Consider the following 19,711-nt stretch of genomic DNA (forward strand, 5'->3'; position numbering starts at 1 on the left):
ATTATCTAACCATCCCATATCAGCCTAGCCCTAGTATGTCCTCAGTGAGGAAAGTGTGTGTTCAAAGTCTGAACGTAACAATGGTCCTCCTTCTCCTCAGAGCCAATAAGTGATTCTTGTCACAACTCCTCCACGTCTCTCTCCTTCTCCCCCCTCCTTTACTGTCTCTTCTCCCCATCTCATCTGCCACTCTTTACTCAACCCTCAATCTTCTCCTCATTTCCCTTCCTTCTCATCCACACCACTCCTCTTCTCCTTCTCTCCCTCCATCCTGGCTAGGATGTGAAGAACGTTCTGATTGAAGTCGTCTGGCTGGTCAGCAAACACATAGTGACCTCCTCCCCTTATCACCTAGAGAGAAAGAGAGAGAGAGAGAGACACAGAGAGAGAGAGAGAGAGAGAGAGAGAGAGAGAGAGAGAGAGAGAGAGAGAGAGAGAGAGAGAGAGAGAGAGAGAGAGAGAGAGAGAGAGAGAGAGAGAGAGAGAGAGAGAGAGAGAGATTGAAGTGAGGGATAGAAAGACAGAAAAAGAGAAACACTTCACATTCAAAAACAACAACCGTACATTGCTGTGTGTGAATGACCAGTCTATTTCATAACGCATTCAGAAAACTTGGTACATGAATCATTAACTCACGATGATGTCCACATCTGGTCTGATTTTCCGGACAGTGTATCCCGAGTCGCTGTCGATACTGGATCGGGACCCGTAGATGATGGATATGGGAATGTCTGGTCGGATCTGACCAATACGATCTAACATCGGTCTCTTAGCCCAACCATATGGTACTGTCATGTTCCTAAACGCTGTTTCACCACTATGGACAGAGAATGGGTGTTAGTGTGTGTGTGTGCGCGTACATTTGTGTGTGTGTGTATGTGTGTGTGTACCTACCTGGGTGTCTGTGCGTTAAGATGGTAGATGTAGTCTGATACAGTGTTGTCATCGAACACTGAAGAGTACTTCTGTTTAAAATCTGACCTGATGGTCTGGATCAACATAGGACCTGAGAGAGAGAAGAAGAGGAGAAGGAGGAAGGAATGGATTGGGAGAGAGGATGGGGGGAGGAATGTGGGGAGGAATATATTATATTAACACCTTTGGTTTTGCAACATCTGGTAATTCTTTCAACTTGGGTTTGTGTGGGTGTTTGTGCGCATGCATGTAGTGTATGCGATGTGTGTGTAGTATACGTGCTTGCGGTGTGTGTGTGTGTGTGTGTGTGTGTGTGTATATCGTACCCAGTGGTCCGGCCAGTCTAAGTCCAGCCAGGGGGTTGAAGGGACTCATGACAGCCCCCATGGCTCTGATCCACACTGGGATTGACTTCTCCTGATCTAGGCTCTCTGGACGGGCCGGGAACCCCCAGGGCTCCACCAGGATCAACTGCTTTACCCTGTAAACACACACAGTGTGAACATGTGTATGAACACACACACACACTACCTCTCCTCGCTCTCCTCTCTCTCACCTGTGTGGGTGTATGAGTGTATAAGCAGCAGCCAGATATCCTCCCAGGTTGTGTCCCATTAGGACTATCTCCTCCAGGCCCATCCTGTCTCTCCACTCATCCAAGGCCCCTAGGAACTGCTCCTCTGCCCCCTGGGGGTCCACGCTGAATAGGGGCCGGCTGCTCTGTCCGAAACCCAGCAGATCCAGGGCATACACGGCTCCACTGCCACACAGAGAGTCCAGGTTCTGGGCCCACAGACCCACACCACCCCCAAACCCATGGAGCAGCACCAGGGGAGGATGGAGCTGGGGCTGGAGAGAGGGCTGGGGAGAAGAGGGATGGGGCTGGGGTGATAGAGAGGGATGGGGCTTGGGCTGAGGCTGAGGCTGGGGTGGGAGAGAGGGATGGGGCTTGGGCAGAGGCTGGGGTGGGAGAGAGGGATGGGGCTTGATGTGAGAGGTGAAGGCTAAGGTCCAGAGATAGTTGCCTTTGGATATCCGGACATGCTGCCTGGAGAATGGGGTCTTCACAGCTGAGAGAAGAGAGAGGGATGGAGGAGAAAGAGAGGGAACAGGGAGGGAGGGAGAGTGTGATAAGAGAGAAGATGAGATGTGCAAGTATGATAGTTAGGAGGGGATACACACACACACTCTTACACTTTAGCATTTTATCTTCTGCATCCTTCAGCTGAGAGAGGGAGGTGGGACACCAGGATGGAAGCCAACTGGAGATCCACCCAGACCTGCACACACACACACACGTAATGATCACGCTGATATTCTCCAAGAAAACTCAATAAGTGAACTTTGACCTCTAACTAGCTCTGACCAGCTATCACTGAGTCAGACTTCCAAAACAAGACAGCATTATAGAAAACTTCTACAATAATGTCCGCTGTCTACAGTAGTCTAGTTATTTAAATAGTACATGTTTTATTTAAATTAAACAAAGAAAAAACGACATTCAAACCAATGTGCACCAAGGTCTCCCTCTGGCTAAATAGTAAGATACTAATCTATTGGGTAATAATTTCAGTGTAATAAAAACAACTTCCATGATATCTCTCTTAAGTTTAGTTACAGGTTTGAAAAACATTCTGAATGTCACAAAGTTATGTGGCTGGCTACTAGGATGACTGGTGGTTGTGTGTCTGTCTTCATAGTGATATCCAAGGTCAAATAATCTTATCTTCACTGAATTGTCATTCTGTAATAAATACTGTAACTACAGTCAAAGGTCCATGTGATGTAGCGGCACCAAGTTCACAGGAATGAATATTTTCCTTTGTCAAGGCATATCATTTAATAAAAAACAAAAAAACATACATCATCTAAAATATTTCAGTGAACTAAAGGGTTTAATGGAAGAGGCGCAATAGGTGTTTTAATTATAGTACTTCATCAAGTAATTAGGCATTTTAAAATATCGTTTACAACATGTTTACTTTGTAGACATACTGCGCAACGAAGTTGGCTAGCCTATCATTCCTTAAAGCGTATTCTGTAAATTATGGATTTGGAACTCTTTAGAATAGCGCACCATAATAACTTGGTTAAAAGTATCATATTCAAACCTAGGCCTACTCACCCTTGCTCGGCTGGTTGCAGCTCCTTCGACATCCTCCTCATAGTGAACTGTGATGATTATCTGTAATCCACGCAGAGAAACAAGATAGGAGTGGTGATTGGCAAGAGAGAGAGAGAGACTGCCTCACACACACACACACCTTTAGGCGCAATAGTAGCTAATAGATATGTTAGAGAAGGAATTGAAATATAATTCGACTCGACGCTGTTTTCTGTCATATCACCGAATTTGTAACTCGCTATGTTATTGGCTGAATTGCAGCAGGTTGCCTATAGATATATAGATCATGCAGTTGATTCCAGCTACAGCACCGGGTAGCCTTCCCTGAAGTAGGATTTCACAGAAGTTTGATTTTTCGGAGAAACTTGCCAACACTGCGCGCCACGCGAACAAGGGAAATCGAGCGGATACTCGTTTCCATGGGTGTTTGCTTTGTTTTAACAAATAGGTGAGAGTCCCATTTGAGACTGTTTTCAGATCATATACATTCTAATCCACTATAAAATACATATCTCTTGCCAGTGTATGCGAACAAGGGAGAGAAGCAGGAAGCATTGACTTTATTTTTCAGTAGTAGGGTACTAGGGGGTAACTAATTGCTGACACAAAAACGCAACTTCTGGAGAAAAAAATGTTATGTGGATGAAGGTCATGCTTAGGCGAATAAACTATAAAGGGAAATGAATGGCTACAGTTTACACTTTTGTAGTTATTGAATGAAATGTTGTTTTTAGAATAGGGGCAATTAGAAGTTTAAGGCATAGGGTTTTACACAAGTGTGTTAAAGTTCATTTAATCAGTTTATTAGGAAATGATTTAGTAAGTAATACTTAAAAGCTAAGTGTAGTTGTCTTATTTTAATTATTTAAATAAAATATGGGGGGGGGGGGTTCACATGTCACCCTTAATATCCTCACTATGAGGAGAGTCCCTATTTTTAACTCACCTGCACATACATTTTCTTTGTTCTTTGTTGTTCCTTTCCCATACAATCCATTATGTACAATTGCAGTAAATATTATTTGAATAATGTAAGATTTTAAATCCCAGCAGTCTTTAAAATGACATACAGGAGCAAAAGGTTTTAATAGTTGTTTTTAATTCATTAAGAAATATATTAATTGGAACATAATATTGGAATGGAATATAATGGCTCCTAACCAATTGTGCTATTTTGTGTGTTTTTTTCGCATTGTTTGGAACTTATTTTGTACGTAATGTTGACGCTACCGTCTCTTATGACTGAAAAGAGCTTCTGGATATCAGAACAGCGATTACTCACCAAAGACAAATATTTTTTATTTAATGAGTCTGACGTGAAGGATATAATGTTGCTCCCGGACAAGGGCCAAATCCCCGTCATTCGCATGAAGAAAAGAAGGAGATACAGGGGGCGGAGATCAGGGTGCCTTGTGAGAATTTGTCTGCGAGTGGGTAACCCGCCTCTACCATCCGTTCTATTGGCCAACGTGCAATCAATGGAGAATAAACTGGATGAGCTCCTTTGGAGACTATCCTACCAACGGGACATTCAAAACTGTAATATCTTGTGTTTCACGAGTCGTGGCTGAACGACGACACGGATAATATACAGTTGGCTGGGTTTTCCGTGCATCGGCAGGACAGAACAGCTACATCCCGTAAGACGAGGGGTGGGGGTGTGTGTCTATTTGACAATAACAGCTGGTACGTGATGTCTAATATTAAGGTAGTCTCAAGGTATTGCTCGCCTGAGGTAGAGTACCTCACGATAAGCTGTAGACCACACTATCTACCAAGAGAGTTTTCATCTATATTTTTTTGTGGCCGTCTATTTACCACCACAAACCGACGCTGGCACTAAGACCGCACTCAACGAGTTGTATAAGGCCATAAGCAAACAAGAAAATGCTCATCCAGAAGTGGTGCTCCTAGTGGCCGGGGACTTTAATGCAGGCAAACTTAAATCCGTTTTACCTAATTTCTACCAGCATGTCACATCTGCAGGGAAAAAAACTCTAGACCACCTTTACTCCACACACAGACACGTGTACAAAGCTCTCCCTCGCCCTCCATTTGGCAAATCTGACCATAATTATATCCTCCTGATTCCTGCTTACAAGCAAAAACTAAAGCAGGAAGTACCAGTGACTTGCTCAATACGGAAGTGGTCAGATGATGCGGATGCTACGCTACAGGACTGTTTTGCTAGCACAGACTGGAATATGTTCCGGGATTCATCCAGTGGCATTGAGGAGTATACCACCTCAGTCACCGACTTCATCAATAAGTGCATCGACAACGTTGTCTCCACAGTGACCGTACGTACATTTCCCATCCAGAAGCCATCGATTACAGGCAACATCCACACCAAGCTAAAGGCTAGAGCTGCCGCTTTCAAGGAGCGGGACACTAATCCGGATCCCGCTATGCCCTCAGACAAACCATCAAACAGGCAAAGCGTCAATACAGGACTAAGATTGAATCCTACTACACCGGCTCTGACGCTCGTCGGATGTGGCAGGTTTTGCAAACTATTACAGACTACAAAGGGAAAACCAGCCGCAAGCTGCCCAGTGACGCGAGCCTACCAGACGGGCTAAATGCCTTTTATGCTTGCTTCGAGGCAAGCAACACTGAAGCATGCATGAAAGCACCAGCTGTTTTGGGCGACTGTGAGCAAGACCTTTAAACAGGTCAACATTCACAAGGTCGCGGGGCCAGACGAATTACCAGGATGTGTACTCAGAGCATGCGTGGACCAACTGGCAAGTGCATTCACTGACATTTTCAACCTCTCCCTGACCGAGTCTGTAATACCTACATCATGTTTCAAGCAGACCACCATAGTCCCTGTGCCCAAGAAAGCGAAGGTAACCTGCCTAAATGACTACCGCCCTGTAGCACTAACGTAGGTAGCCATGAAGTGCTTTGAAAGGTTGGTCATGGCTCACATCAATAATAATAATAATAATAATAATAAACATCAACACCATCATCCCGGAAACCCTAGACCCACTGCAATTTGCATACAGCCCCAACAGATCCACAGATGACGCAATCTCAAATGCACTCCACACTGCCCTTTCCGACCTGGACAAAAGGAACACCTATGTGAGAATGCTGTTCATTGACTACAGCTCAGCGTTCAACAACATAGTGCCCTCAAAGCTCATCACTAAGCTAAGGACCCTGGGACTAAACACCTCCCTCTGCACCTGGATCCTGGTCTTCTTGACGGGCCGCCCCCAGGTGGTAACGGTAGGCAACAACACATCTGCCACGCTGATCCTCAACACTGGGGTCCCTCAGGGGTTCGTGCTTAGTCCCCTCCTGTACTCCCTGTTCACCCACGACTGCATGGCCAAGCACGACTCTAACACCATCATTAAGTTTGCTGACGACACAACAGTGGTAGGCCTGATCACCGACAACGATGAGACAGCCTATAGGGAGGAGGTCAGATACCTGGCAGTGTGGTGCCAGGACAACAACCTCTCCCTCAACATGAGCAAGACAAATGAGATGATCGTGGACTACAGGAAAAGGAGGGCCGAACACACCCCCATTCACATCGACGGGGCTGTAGTGGAGCGGGTTGAGAGTTTCAAGTTCCTTTTGTCCACATCACCAACAAACTATCTTGGTCCAAACACACCAAGAAAGTTGTGAAGAGGGCACGACAACACATTTTCCCCCTCAGGAGACTGAAAAGATTTGGCATGGGTCCTCAGATCCTGAAAAAGTTATACAGCTGCACCATCAAGAGCATCCTGACCGGTTGCATCACCGCCTGGTATGGCAACTGCTCAGCATCCGACCGTAAGGCGCTACAGAGGGTAGTGCGTACGGCCCAGTACATCACTGGGGCCAAACTTCCTGCCATCCAGGACCTATATACTAGACGGTGTCAGAGGAAGGCCCAAAAAAAATTCAAACACTCCAGTCACCCAAGTCATAGACTGTTCTCTCTGCTACAGCACGGCAAGCGGTACCGGAGCACCAAGTCTAGGTCCAAAAGGCTCCTTAACAGCTTCTACCCCCAAGCCATAAGACTGCTGAACAATTAATCAAATGGCCACCCAGACTATTTGGATTGACACGCCCCAGTTTTTACACTGCTGCTATTCACCGTTTATTATCTATGCATAGTCACTTTACCCCTACCTAAATGTACAAATTACCTCGACTAACCTGTACCCCCGCACATTGACTCGGTACCGGTACCCCCTGTATGTAGCCTCATTATTGTTATTTTATTGTAACTTTAAAAAAAAGAAAAACTTAACTTTAGTTGATTTAGTAAATATTTTCTTAACTCTATTTTCTTAAAACTTAATTGTTGGTTAAGGGCTTGTAAGTAAGCATTTCACAGGTTGTATTCGGCGCATGGGACAAATAAAATCGTATTTGATTTGAACTAATAACATTAAAGAACATTGGAATATAACATTTAATAACAATAACTTAACTAATTAACTCAGTGTAACATTGATGTGGCAACTCTCTTATGCTCTGCCATTGCACAATTCTAATTTTGTACATAGGTCACAAATAAAGCTATCCATTTACATTTAGATTTAAGTAATTTAGCAGACGCTCTTATCCAGAGCGACTTACAAATTGGTGCATTCAACTTAGCATAGCCAGTGGGACAACCACCACTGGGGGAGGGGGGTGTAGAAGGATTACTGTTAGACTATTCCAGGTATTCCTTAAAGAGGTAGGGTTTCAAGTGTCTCCGGAAGGTGGTCAGTGACTCCGCTGTCCTGGCGTCGTGGGGGAGCTTGTTCCACCATTGGGGTGCCAGAGCAGCGAATAGCTTTGACTGAGCTGAGCGGGAACTGTGCTTCCGTAGAGGTAGGGGGCTAGCAGGCCAGAGGTGGATGAACGTAGTGCCCTCGTTTGGGTGTAGGGTCTGATCAGAGCCTGAAGGTAAGGAGGTGCCGTTCCCCTCACAGCTCCGTAGACAAGCACCATGGCTTTGTAGTAGATGGGAGCTTCAACTGGAAGCCAGTGGAGTGTGCGGAGGAGCGGGGTGACATGAGAGAACTTGGGAAGGTTGAACACCAGACAGGCTGCAGCGTTCTGTATAAGTTGTAGGGGTGAGCCATCCTCAGGAAAGGAACTTATCAAGGCGTCAAGCTCATTGATGACCTCTCCAAGGGAACCTGGAGGGCGATAAATGACAAGGATGTTAAGCTTGAATGGGCTAGTGACTGTGACAGCATGGAATTCAAATGAGGAGATAGACAGATGGGTCAGGGGGAAAAGAGAGAATGTCCACTTGGGAGAGATGAGGATTCCTGTGCCACCGCCGCGCTGACCAGATGCTCTCGGGGTATGCGAGAACACATGATCAGACGAGGAAAGAGCAGTAGGAGTAGCAGTGTTTTCTGTGGTAATCCATGTTTCCGTCAGTGCCAAGAAGTCGAGAGACTGGAGGGTAGCATAGGCTGAGATGAACTCTGCCTTGTTGGCCGCAGAATGGCAGTTCCAGAGGCTGCCGGAGACAGATTAGAGCACAACTCATGAGCCCACCTCCTGCACTGCTCACACCTAATCCACTCTCCACCTGTGACAACAAAAAAGGGGAGAGATGCCAATTGAAAGCTCTCTCTTAAAAACATAGCTAGCTATCTTATCTTTTTTATGTATTTTACCTCAGACAATCTGGTAGTAAGGTTGCTAACTAGCACTCCTAGCAGCTTATGCTAACTAGCTAGCTGGCTAGCATTTACTGCTAGTGAAGTTGCTAGCTAACAAGTTAGCATAAACTAGCGCTAACTGGGCTAGTCAACTGGGGGGGGCGAGTTGCCCCCAACATACTCATCCAACATATTACTACTTTACTAAAAAATTGGCTACATTTTTCTGTATATTTAAAAAACAATTTTAGATCCAACTTCATTGGAATATATCTACAACTTTTTCAAAATTTCTAAAAATTAGATGGCAGCAGTGGCAGCCAGGGCAAGTGTTGGGGAAATAATTTGGTGACATCTTGTGGTCTTAATGTGAATTACGGGGGGGGGGGGGGGGGGGGGGGGGGGGTAGTTACCCCCTAGTACCCTAATGTGGACTCTGGGTCAGCCTTAGCCCTTGATCATGACTCTCAGTTCCATTACATTACACATAAAAGTCATTGGAGGAAGGCGTCTTCTGTAGGGGGGACTTTTGTTAAAAGCCGCAACGCTCGGCCTGAACATTAACACGCATCGCTTGCGGTATAGTTTTGGAAGCATACAGACTATCTGTCGTATTAGCGTGAAATAATTTACAAAAAAAAGGTGAAATTGATACACACCTTTTATAGGGTTAAGGTTTCCACACAGCCATATTTCCATGTTACAGCGCTTGTTTACGGAAAACAGATGGAACACCTTCCGAGTGGACTACCTGTGCTAATTAGCTATCTGCATCTCCAAACACCTGTGTGTAAATGAAGACAGACACCACAAACATGTTGTCACTGAGAGATACTGTCGGCTGCAACTGTGTGAAAACCAGTTAAAACAGTGTACAGTAAGTATGTATTTTGCTTTTGTGAAATTATTTTTATGTGATATGAAAGTAGAGGGATTTATGTTTCTAGAACCATACCGCAATTGAGAATCGATTCACGTTTAGATGGAGTATTTGGCTGTTTTGGCTTCCAGAGACAAAACAGCCAAAGGTCCTTGGACTAAGGAGTAGCGTTAGGCTCCTTTAGTCCGATATTGGGCTACTGTAGGTCAGCCTTAGTTGTGAAATGAAGGAGAGAGTCAGTGGAAGGTAGAACAGTGAGATAAACCTCTCATTACCGCACTTTACTATGGACTTTACATTTTCTTCTTAGAAATAAGAGTAGGCTAAAACAACAATTTTGTATCTGTTTTAAAAACACCTTTTATTGCTCTTGATTTAGTAAATATGTGACCTAGTTTAAATTCAAGTCATAGTACTGTTATTGCAACAGTTTAAAATGAAGCAGGATTATTGTGTCAACAATCTGACAGATAAACATAATATATATATATTACTATTCACAAACACCAAGAAAAAACAAAAAAATATTCCTGGTTTCACAGCACAGTGTGATGATAAACTCTCTATTGATTAAGTAAATTTAGTTTACAGTGTCTGTCAACTTCAGTCTGTTTACATATGTTTTATTCATGACTAAAATGTGAGCATCTGTGTTTATCTGTATTGTGTGTGTGTTCCTCCAGGACCCAGAGGTCTATTTTATCTGGCACAGGGACAATGAGGAGCCAACCCAAAGGCCAAACCCTGGGTAGAGGGGCTCAGTGAATGTTGAGTGGAATGTGTGCATTTTCCAGACAGTGTATCCCGAGTCACTGTCGATACTGGATCGGGACCCGTAGATGATGGATATGGGAATGTCTGGTCGGATCTGACCAATACGATCTAACATCGGTCTCTTAGCCCAACCATATGGTACTGTCATGTTCCTAAACGCTGTTTCACCACTATGGACAGAGAATGGGTGTTAGTGTGTGTGTGTGCACACGCATTTGTGTGTGTATGTGTATGTGTGTGTGTACCTACCTGGGTGTCTGTGCGTTAAGATGGTAGATGTAGTCTGATACAGTGTTGTCATCGAACACTGAAGAGTACTTCTGTTTAAAATCAGGATCAAGTGCTTTACCCTGTAAACACACACACACACACACACACTACCTCTCCTCACTCTCCTCTCTCTCACCTGTGTGGGTGTGTGAGTGTATAAGCAGCAGCCAGATATCCTCTCAGGTTCTGTCCCAGCAGGACTATCTCCTCCAGGCCCACACCACCCCTAAACCCATGGAGCAGCACCAGGGGAGGACGGAGCTGGGGCTGAAGAGAGGGCTGGGGAGAAGAGGGATGGGGCTGGGGTTGTAGAGAGGTATGGGGCTGAGGCTGGGGTGGGAGAGAGGGATGGGGCTGAGGCTGGGGTGGGAGAGAGGGATGGGGCTGAGGCTGGGGTGGGAGAGAGTGATGAGACTGAGGCTGGGGCTGAGGCTGGGGTGGGATAGAGGGATGTGTCTTAATGTGAGAGGTGAAGGCTAAGTTCCAGAGATAGTTGCTGTTGTATATCTGGACATGCTGCCTGGAGAATGGGGTCTTCACAGCTGAGAGAAGAGAGAGGGACAGAGGGAACAGGGAGGGAGAGCGTGATAAGAGAGAAGATGAGATGTGCAAGTATGATAGTTAGGAGGGGATGCACACACACACTCTTACACTTGAGCATTTTGTCTTCTGCATCCTTCAGCTGAGAGAGGGAGGTGGGACACCAGGATGGAAGCCAACTGGAGCTCCACCTGGACCTGCACAAACACACACACATGTTCTCGAAGTAAACTCAATAAGTTAACTTTGACCTTTAGTTTTGTTTGTCAGACTACACAAACAAGATAGCCTTATAACAAACTCCTAAAATAATGTTGTTTTCAAAAGTCTCATGGAATGTAGGCCTACATTGAACACCACACATTGGCTGCTACTGTAGGCTTACTGATGGAACAGCTATTTCCATGTTAAAATGTTATAGGATGCATTTTTCTCCATTGTTTTTGATGGTAGGCCACTCTGGTAGGCCTACATTATGATCAAATAGCCACAGTACCCTACATGGCCAATGTTATAACTGTAACTTAAAGCGGGTACAGCCTCAGTGTTCACAGTAAACGCGTGCCAGAAGTTGCACAGAATTTTGTGCTCAGCAGACCTTAAATTTGCTCAGTGCCGAAAAAAAATAGAGGGAACATTTGTCCTCTGTCTACAGTAGTATAGCTATTTAAATAGTACATGTTTTATTTAAATTGAACAAAGAAAAAACTACATTCCAACCAATGTGCAACAAGGTCTCCCTCTGGCTAAATGGTAAGATAGGGTAGGCTACTAATCTATTGGGTGTAACATAATTTCAGTGTAACACATTTTTTAAAAAAGATTCCATGGTGTTATATTTCTCTTTAGTTTAATTACAGGTTGAAAAACATTCTGAATGTCACAAAGTTATGTGACTGGCTACTAGGATGACTGGTGGTTGTGTGTCTGTCTTCATAGTGATATCCAAGGTCAAATAATCTTATCTTCACTGAATTGTCATTCTGTAATAAATACTGTAACTACAGTCAAAGGTCCATGTGATGTAGCGGCACCAAGTTCACAGGAAGGAATATTTTCCTTTGTCAAGGCATATACAGTTGAAGTCGGAAGTTTACATGCACTTAGGTTGGAGTCATTAAAACCCGTTTTTCAACCACTCCACAAATTTCTTGTTAACAAACTGTAGGTTCGGCAAGTCGGTTAGGACATCTACTTTGTGCATGACACAAGTCATTTTTCCAAAAATTGTTTACAGACAGATTATTTCACTTATAATTCACTGTATCACAATTCCAGTGGGTCAGAAGTTTACATACACTAAGTTGACTGTGCCTTTAAACAGCTTGGAAAATTCCAGAAAATGATGTCATGGCTTTAGAAGCTTCTGATAGGCTAATTGACATCATTTGAGTCAATTGGAGGTGTACCTGTGGATGTATTTCAAGGCCTACCTTCAAACTCAGTGCCTCTTTGCTTGACATCATGGGAAAATCAAAAGAAATGAGCCAAGACCTCAGAAAAACAATTGTAGACCTCCACAAGTCTGGTTCATGCTCTACCCAAAATTACAACCAAATAATTGCAGCCTTACCGCAAAAGTGGAAGAGGAAAGTTGAAGGGGGAGAAAGTAAGGAACTTGTCTGTCGGTCTTGCATTAAAGAACATAATTGGTTAAGGAAAACTGTGATAAATAAAAAAGTATATCAGTTTCACTTAAGGACCAAAGGATTGACAGCCGTCCCATATAGATTGCAAAATAGTTGGGAAGAGATCTTTGACGTACCGATCCCATGGCATAGTGTTTATGAACTGACACGCAAAACGACACCGGATTCAAAAATTAGAATCTTTCAATTTAAATTATTATATAAAATTCACAGATTTTGCTGTGAAGAGACAGAATCATTAGATCATTTGTTTTGGTTCTGTCCATTTGTAGCTTGTTTTTGGACACAGGTCCAGGAATGGCTAAAGGATTGCAATATTTACCTGGAACTAACCTTGCAGATAGCATTACTGGGTGATCTGAAAAGTCATAGTCAATCAATCAATAATATAATAATACTTTTAGCAAATCACAATCTGTAGAAGCAATGAGAATAGAAAGGTTCAGAACTTTTGTAAAACATCACAGTACGGTTGAAATATATATGGCAAATAGAAATCCTATATGGATGGTGTTAAGAGATAGATGGGAGGTATTGAATAGAGTTGAAGGATGGGACTAATAACAAATAACAACAAATAATAACAAAGATAGCTAATAATGTAAGCATACTGTGTCCATAATAAGTATATAGGTTGTATGTTGGGAGCTTTTGGGAAAGAGCACAGTTAGAAAGATATGGCATTTAGAAGCAAACCGGATGGACATCATGAAAATGATCGGAGAGGTTGAGAGTAGAAGAAGTTCAGGAGCAAAAAAAAAAAAAATATATATATATATATATATATATATAGAATTATTGTAAAATTAACTCTGTCCATAAGGTGTAGATAGTAAGTATAGACCGGAAGTAGAGGCCTGGGCGTTGTTGTTCACTAATTTACTCCAAGTAGGGAAAGGATGGTGGGGTTGAAAAGTAATAAAGGGGAATATATATATAAAAAATTTAAAAAAACATGGGGGATTGGAAGTGATGCAGACAATTACATTGATAGAAGATACAATCTATCTGCAATATTAAGCTGATCCATTCCCCCCGAAAAAAATAAATAAATAAAAAGTCTGGTTCATCCTTGGGAGTAATTGCCAAACGCCTGAAGGTACCACGTTCATCTGTACAAACAATAGTATGCAAGTATAAACACCATGGGACCACGTGGCTGTCATACCGCTCAGGAAGGTGATGAGTTCTGTCTCCTAGAGATTAACGTACTTTGGTGCGAAAAGTGCAAATCAATCCCAGAACAACAGCAAAGGACCTTGTGAAGATGCTGGAGGAAACAGGTACAAAAGTATCTATATCCACAGTAAAACGAGTCCTATATCGACATAACCTGAAAGGCCGCTCAGCAAGGAAGAAGCCACTGCTCCAAAACCGCCATAAAAAAGCCAGACTATGGTGAAACAAAAATAGAACTGTTTGGCCATAATGACCATCGTTATGTTTGGAGGAAAAGGGGGGTCGGCTTGCAAGCCGAAGAACACCATCCCAATCGTGACGCACGGGGGTGGCAGCATCATGCTGTGGGGGTGCTTTGCTGCAGGAGGGACTGGTGCACTTCACAAAATAGATGGCATCATGAGGAAGGAAAACTATGTGGATATATTGAAGCAACATCTAAAGATATCAGTCAGGAAGTTAAAGCTTGGTCGCAAATGGGTCTTCCAAATGGACAATGACAACAAAGTCAAGGTATTGGAGTGGCCAAGCTTTAAGTATAGAAAATGTGTGGGCAGAACTGAAAAAGCGTGTGCGAGCAAGGAGGCCTACAAACCTGACTCAGTTACACCAGCTCTGTCAGGAGGAATGGCAATTCATGTCGATACCTAGGTTTCCATCATTTTGTTGAAAGATTTTCAAGTAAATATTCTAATATTCTCACACATAAAATATGCAGATTTTACCAGCAGCGGTCTGTTTCCATCAAACTGGCTTCTTGCAAATATAAAGCACTTTGTCTAATAACTTTTAATTTACTGAATACCATTTTTGACACCCTACTTGATGATTTTGGCACAAAAAGTCTGCGATAAACAGCAAATGTGCACACTCTGGTCTTGGCATGTGCACTCTAGCCAACAGCTCGCAGATATAGCACAGAGGGTAGAGGCCTAAGCTTTATGATATGGATAAGAGCAAGAGCGTTTTCATTTGTCAATTGAATGCCAAGCACTGATCATCATGTCACCAGCATAAATGAGGAACCTCGATATTTATTGGAAATGAGCATCAAGCTCATCATCACTGTGCACTTTCACCACCCTATGAAGTTCACTATTTAATCTGTAGCCGAATAAACTATGCAGTGTGGATGCTTTTCCAAGTCGTACTTGGAGGACCACACAACAAAGCATCGCATGACTGCAAGTTTACTGCGACATTGTGGTTATTCTATCCCCAAAAAATGTGCATCAAAGCGTTTCCACTGCATTTGTAGCATGATCTATTTCACAGACATACATTTTTGGAAAGTTAACCGAAAATGTAACTGTTTTCATCAGGATTGTTTTTTTTTATCCGACATGTTTTTATCCGACATTTTACTCACATAAAAATGGCTGGATGGGAAACATTGTTTAAAAAATATTTTCTCTCATTCTGCAGTTTGTAAACTTTGAAACAAAACAAACTGTACAATTGGGTGCTTTCAAAAAATAACCTGAAGGCCTACTGCAGCACAGGTGAAAACATTTGCTTCGAAAGTGAATGTAACTGCACTGTCCGTCAGGAGCATATTAAGAACACATATTCATTACATGGGTTATTGTTAGATGAATACTGATTAACTTGGCGTCCTCCTGCGAGAGTTTGTCACATTATTAATGTACCTGTGCTGCTGCACAGGCATTTAGAAAAGTTTTGAATGCATGCATCTTTATGCCTATTATTGATATCTAGATTTAGTGAACATCACAACAATCATCACTTGATGAAAAGGTACAGAAACAGCAACCTCAGGGTCTCCAGTTTACAGTGTGGAATAGCAACCTCAGGGTCTCCAGTTTACAGTGTGGAATAGCAACCTCAGGGTCTCCAGTTTACAATGTGGAATAGCAACCTCAGGGTCTCCAGTTTACAATGTGGAATAGCAACCTCAGGGTCTCCAGTTTACAGTGTGGAATAGCAACCTCAGGGTCTCCAGTTTACAATGTGGAATAGCAACCTCAGGGTCTTCAGTTTACAATGTGGAATAGCAACCTCAGGGTCTCCAGTTTACAGTGTGGAATAGCAACCTCAGGGTCTCCAGTTTACAATGTGGAATAGCAACCTCAGGGTCTTCAGTTTACAGTGTGGAATAGCAACCTCAGGGTCTCCAGTTTACAGTGTGGAATAGCAACCTCAGGGTCTCCAGTTTACAGTGTGGAATAGCAACCTCAGGGTCTTCAGTTTACAGTGTGGAATAGCAACCTCAGGGTCTTCAGTTTACAGTGTGGAATAGCAACCTCAGGGTCTTCACTTTACAATGTGGAATAGCAACCTCAGGGTCTCCAGTTTACAATGTGGAATAGCAACCTCAGGGTCTCCAGTTTACAGTGTGGAATAGCAACCTCAGGGTCTTCAGTTTACAATGTGGAATAGCAACCTCAGGGTCTCCAGTTTACAGTGTGGAATAGCAACCTCAGGGTCTTCAGTTTACAATGTGGAATAGCAACCTCAGGGTCTCCAGTTTACAATGTGGAATAGCAACCTCAGGGTCTCCAGTTTACAGTGTGGAATAGCAACCTCAGGGTCTTCAGTTTACAATGTGGAATAGCAACCTCAGGGTCTCCAGTTTACAGTGTGGAATAGCAACCTCAGGGTCTTCAGTTTACAGTGTGGACTCCCTAGTCCAGCAGAGAGCAGCTTCACTCCTGAATCCCGCAGGTCGTTGTCACTCAAGGTCCAGTTCTCTTAGGTGTGAGGAGTTTGAGTTGAGAACTGAGACAAGCGCTACACAGCATCTCTGTGAGGCTACACCTATAAGAAATATAAATAGGCCAAGCTTATCATTAACATGTCATTTATATTAACAACATGTAATTGTATACCTTTAGTAATACAAATGAATGGTTTCTTCTGTTCTTTGTCATATGTCTATTTTACGTATCGATGAACTTACAGAGCTGTTCTTGAGACATTCACTACTGGCAGCAGCCTCAGAAGACTCTCCTCTGATCTGGAGTATTTCTTCAGATCGAACACATCCAGCTCCTTCTTTGAAGTCAGTAACACAAAGACCAGAGCTGAACACTGTGCAGGGGAGAGTTCTGAGAGACTTCCTGACCTCCACTAGAGAATGGTCATTCAGCTCATTCAGTTAGTGTAACAGATTGACGCACCTCTCTGGATAGTGATTCTCCCTGATCTTTTTCTTGATGTACTTGACTGTTACCTCATTTCTCTGTGACTTGTTTCCTGTTTGTGTCAGTAGCCCTCATAGAAGAGTCTTATTGGACTCCAGAGAGAGGCCCAGAAGGAAGCGGAGGAACAGGGTCAGGTGTCCATTCTCACTCTGTAAGGCCTTGTGCACTGCACTCTTGTGGAGGTTGGTTGTAGGATTTTCATTGAACATCTTCAGAATTTTTTGTGAGGTTGGTTTATTTTTTGTCATCAGATTAACATCGCTGTTGTTAAATGAGAGAAACACATACAGAGCGGCAAGGAAGTCCTGAATGGTCAGATGCACAAAGCAGTACACCTTTTCCTAGTACAGCCCACACTCATCTCTGAAGATCTGAGTGCACAATCCTGAGTATAGTGATGCTTCACTGATGTCGATATCACACTTAGTCAGGTCTTCCTTATAGAAAACCAGATTGCCTTTTTCAAGCTGTTCAAAAGCCAGTTTTCCCAGTGCCAGAATGCTCTCTTTATTCCAGCGTAGATCAGTCTCACCTTCCCTTTGATACTTCACATTTGTCTATTTGGACTGACATTCTTGGGTATCTTTTCTATCTTATCTGTATTGAACATGTGCTCAATGACTGTAGCAGAAATCCAACACAGCACTGGTATGTGGCTTCAGGAATGTGACCGTAAAAGTGAAAAAGAAAAAATGTACTGATTGAAAGTATGAGGGGATATCAGTGAACAAATGCCGCGGTCAAGGCTACGATGGTGCCAGTGCAATGAGTGGAGCTTACTCAGGTGTTCAAAAGCGCATGTCAGACCGAGAGCCTAATGCTTATTAGGTAGTTCTTTATGAGTTTTAGTTTAGAAAACGATCTCTCCGCAGAAGCAACAGTTACAGGATGGTAAAACCAGCTTGATTGCCATAGCAACATCAGGGAAACTGGGCAGAAGGGAGTTGTGCTTCAAATATTCTCCTTAATTGCCGGCCTCAACATGTTACGGAATGAGATTAACTGTTGTTACGGATACAGGTATCCTGTATGTGTTTTTGTGTTTTTCCTCTCCTCCTGCCCTATTCACAGGTGTCCTTTGTGTTCCTGATTGGAGGTCGTTGGTGTGTCCCACCTGTCAGTCATCAGTTAATCTGCTGATTGCTGAGGTGGACCAATCAGTGGACATTTCTCCTGATTGCACCACCTGTTTCTGTTTTCTTACCCAATCATATCACACATCCCCTTGTGTTAAAAGCTAGTCAGTTGTGTTTGCTGACAGACTCTTTTTGTTTGTGAGTATGTATACGGTGGTGTCTTGTTTTTGTGTACTCAATCGTTAACTGTTTAGTCTGTATGGTACCTATATTGTTTGTTTGTTCCTGGGAAAAGGGGGATTTAGCAAGTCGCCCTTGGGCATACACTACCCGTAGGAAAACCTTGTCTAAACACACTAGTTAGACCTGAGTGGACCACCCACTGTATTTTTGTATGGTTAGCAGTAAGCTTAGTAGTTCTTGAGGCAGGCAAGATCAGTTTAGGGGTTTTTGACTTTAATGTTTCATTCCTTGGGTCCAACTCAGCCCCTTTTCCCCAAACCATTTACCGTGTGTTTTATAATAAACATTTTGTGTTTGACGGTAGCATTTGGTTGTTGGCGTATTTTGTTCTCACTGTTCCTTGGCAATAGCCTAATTTGCATGAGTTATGTTACGGGCCTCTTTTCCATCCACCCTAGACTTTTAAAGCCACAGGGTTCGTAACAACTGTATAGGAAGCTCTAGGGGCAGGTCGTCTGGATACTGGACAGCCAATAAATTGGCAGATGCAAAGAGATTATCATCTTTAGGGACTGTACGTTATTTATAATGAGGGAAACCTGGAGAAAATTGACCTTTTTAAATGAAAATGGATAGCCCTTCCTTCAGTAAAATATATTTATACACGACCCTCCCTGAACGCTTGAAAAAAATAATAAAAAATTACACTCCCCAATACCCAAAATAATAATTGAGGACATGCCTACCCTCACTCGTAGGACAGACCAGAGCCTACAGTATATACAGTTTTAGTGTTCTTCGTTTTGTAAGCATTACATGGCAAAGTGGCCTGAAGGTTGTAGATTTGCAGACCACAACAGACAAGGGTAGGGGTAATAAAAGCACTGTATGAATCTATCATTTTAGTCATGGAACACATGATCATCTTATGTATGAGGAAATTCAACACGATCTATTCTATAGTTCTGTGTAGTGCAAAAATACTCACCTAAAATCCTTTTACTCTCATAACTAGGTGGTTATATCTCATGGAAACACTTTCATCATGCTAATACACATCTATTTCGGACTCCTTCTGCTACTATCAAACTTTAGCAACAGACCTTTACAGTTGTTGCGACAGTACTTCCATAATGCTTTATTTTACTGGTCTAATTTAGCTGTTACTGGCTAGTATACTAGATAATATATACAGTGCCTTGCAAAAGTATTCATCCCCCTTGGCATTTTTCCTATTTATTTGCATTACAACCTGTAATTTAAATGGATTTTTATTTGGTTTTCATGTAATGGACATACACAAAAATAACTTGTTTCAAAAAATTCAAA

General features: G+C 43.0%; 1 protein-coding gene and 1 pseudogene across 2 annotated transcripts; both read right to left on the reverse strand.

Annotated features, from left to right (window-relative positions):
• Nucleotides 1-216: 216 nt before the first annotated feature.
• Nucleotides 217-3,081, reverse strand: LOC311118228 (1-acylglycerol-3-phosphate O-acyltransferase ABHD5-like; the record flags this gene model as incomplete). The annotated part of the gene is made up of 7 exons (XM_084193070.1): nucleotides 217-351; nucleotides 637-817; nucleotides 895-1,006; nucleotides 1,242-1,396; nucleotides 1,472-1,985; nucleotides 2,110-2,195; nucleotides 3,041-3,081. The coding sequence occupies 7 exons, from the start codon at nucleotides 3,079-3,081 to the stop codon at nucleotides 217-219; spliced, it is 1,224 nt and encodes a 407-aa protein (XP_084049196.1).
• A 7,160-nt stretch (nucleotides 3,082-10,241) lies between these two features.
• On the reverse strand, nucleotides 10,242-15,628 carry LOC311118227 (1-acylglycerol-3-phosphate O-acyltransferase ABHD5-like; annotated as a pseudogene). The gene is made up of 4 exons: nucleotides 15,609-15,628; nucleotides 11,243-11,328; nucleotides 10,571-11,133; nucleotides 10,242-10,491 (listed from the first exon to the last, which is right to left on the reverse strand). The product of its transcript is annotated as a 1-acylglycerol-3-phosphate O-acyltransferase ABHD5-like (transcript).
• Between the last annotated feature and the right edge of the window lie 4,083 nt (nucleotides 15,629-19,711).

Source organism: Coregonus lavaretus (assembly GCF_964263955.1).
Source record: "Coregonus lavaretus genome assembly, contig: HAP1_SCAFFOLD_5383, whole genome shotgun sequence".
NCBI classification, from domain to species: Eukaryota; Metazoa; Chordata; class Actinopteri; order Salmoniformes; family Salmonidae; genus Coregonus; species Coregonus lavaretus.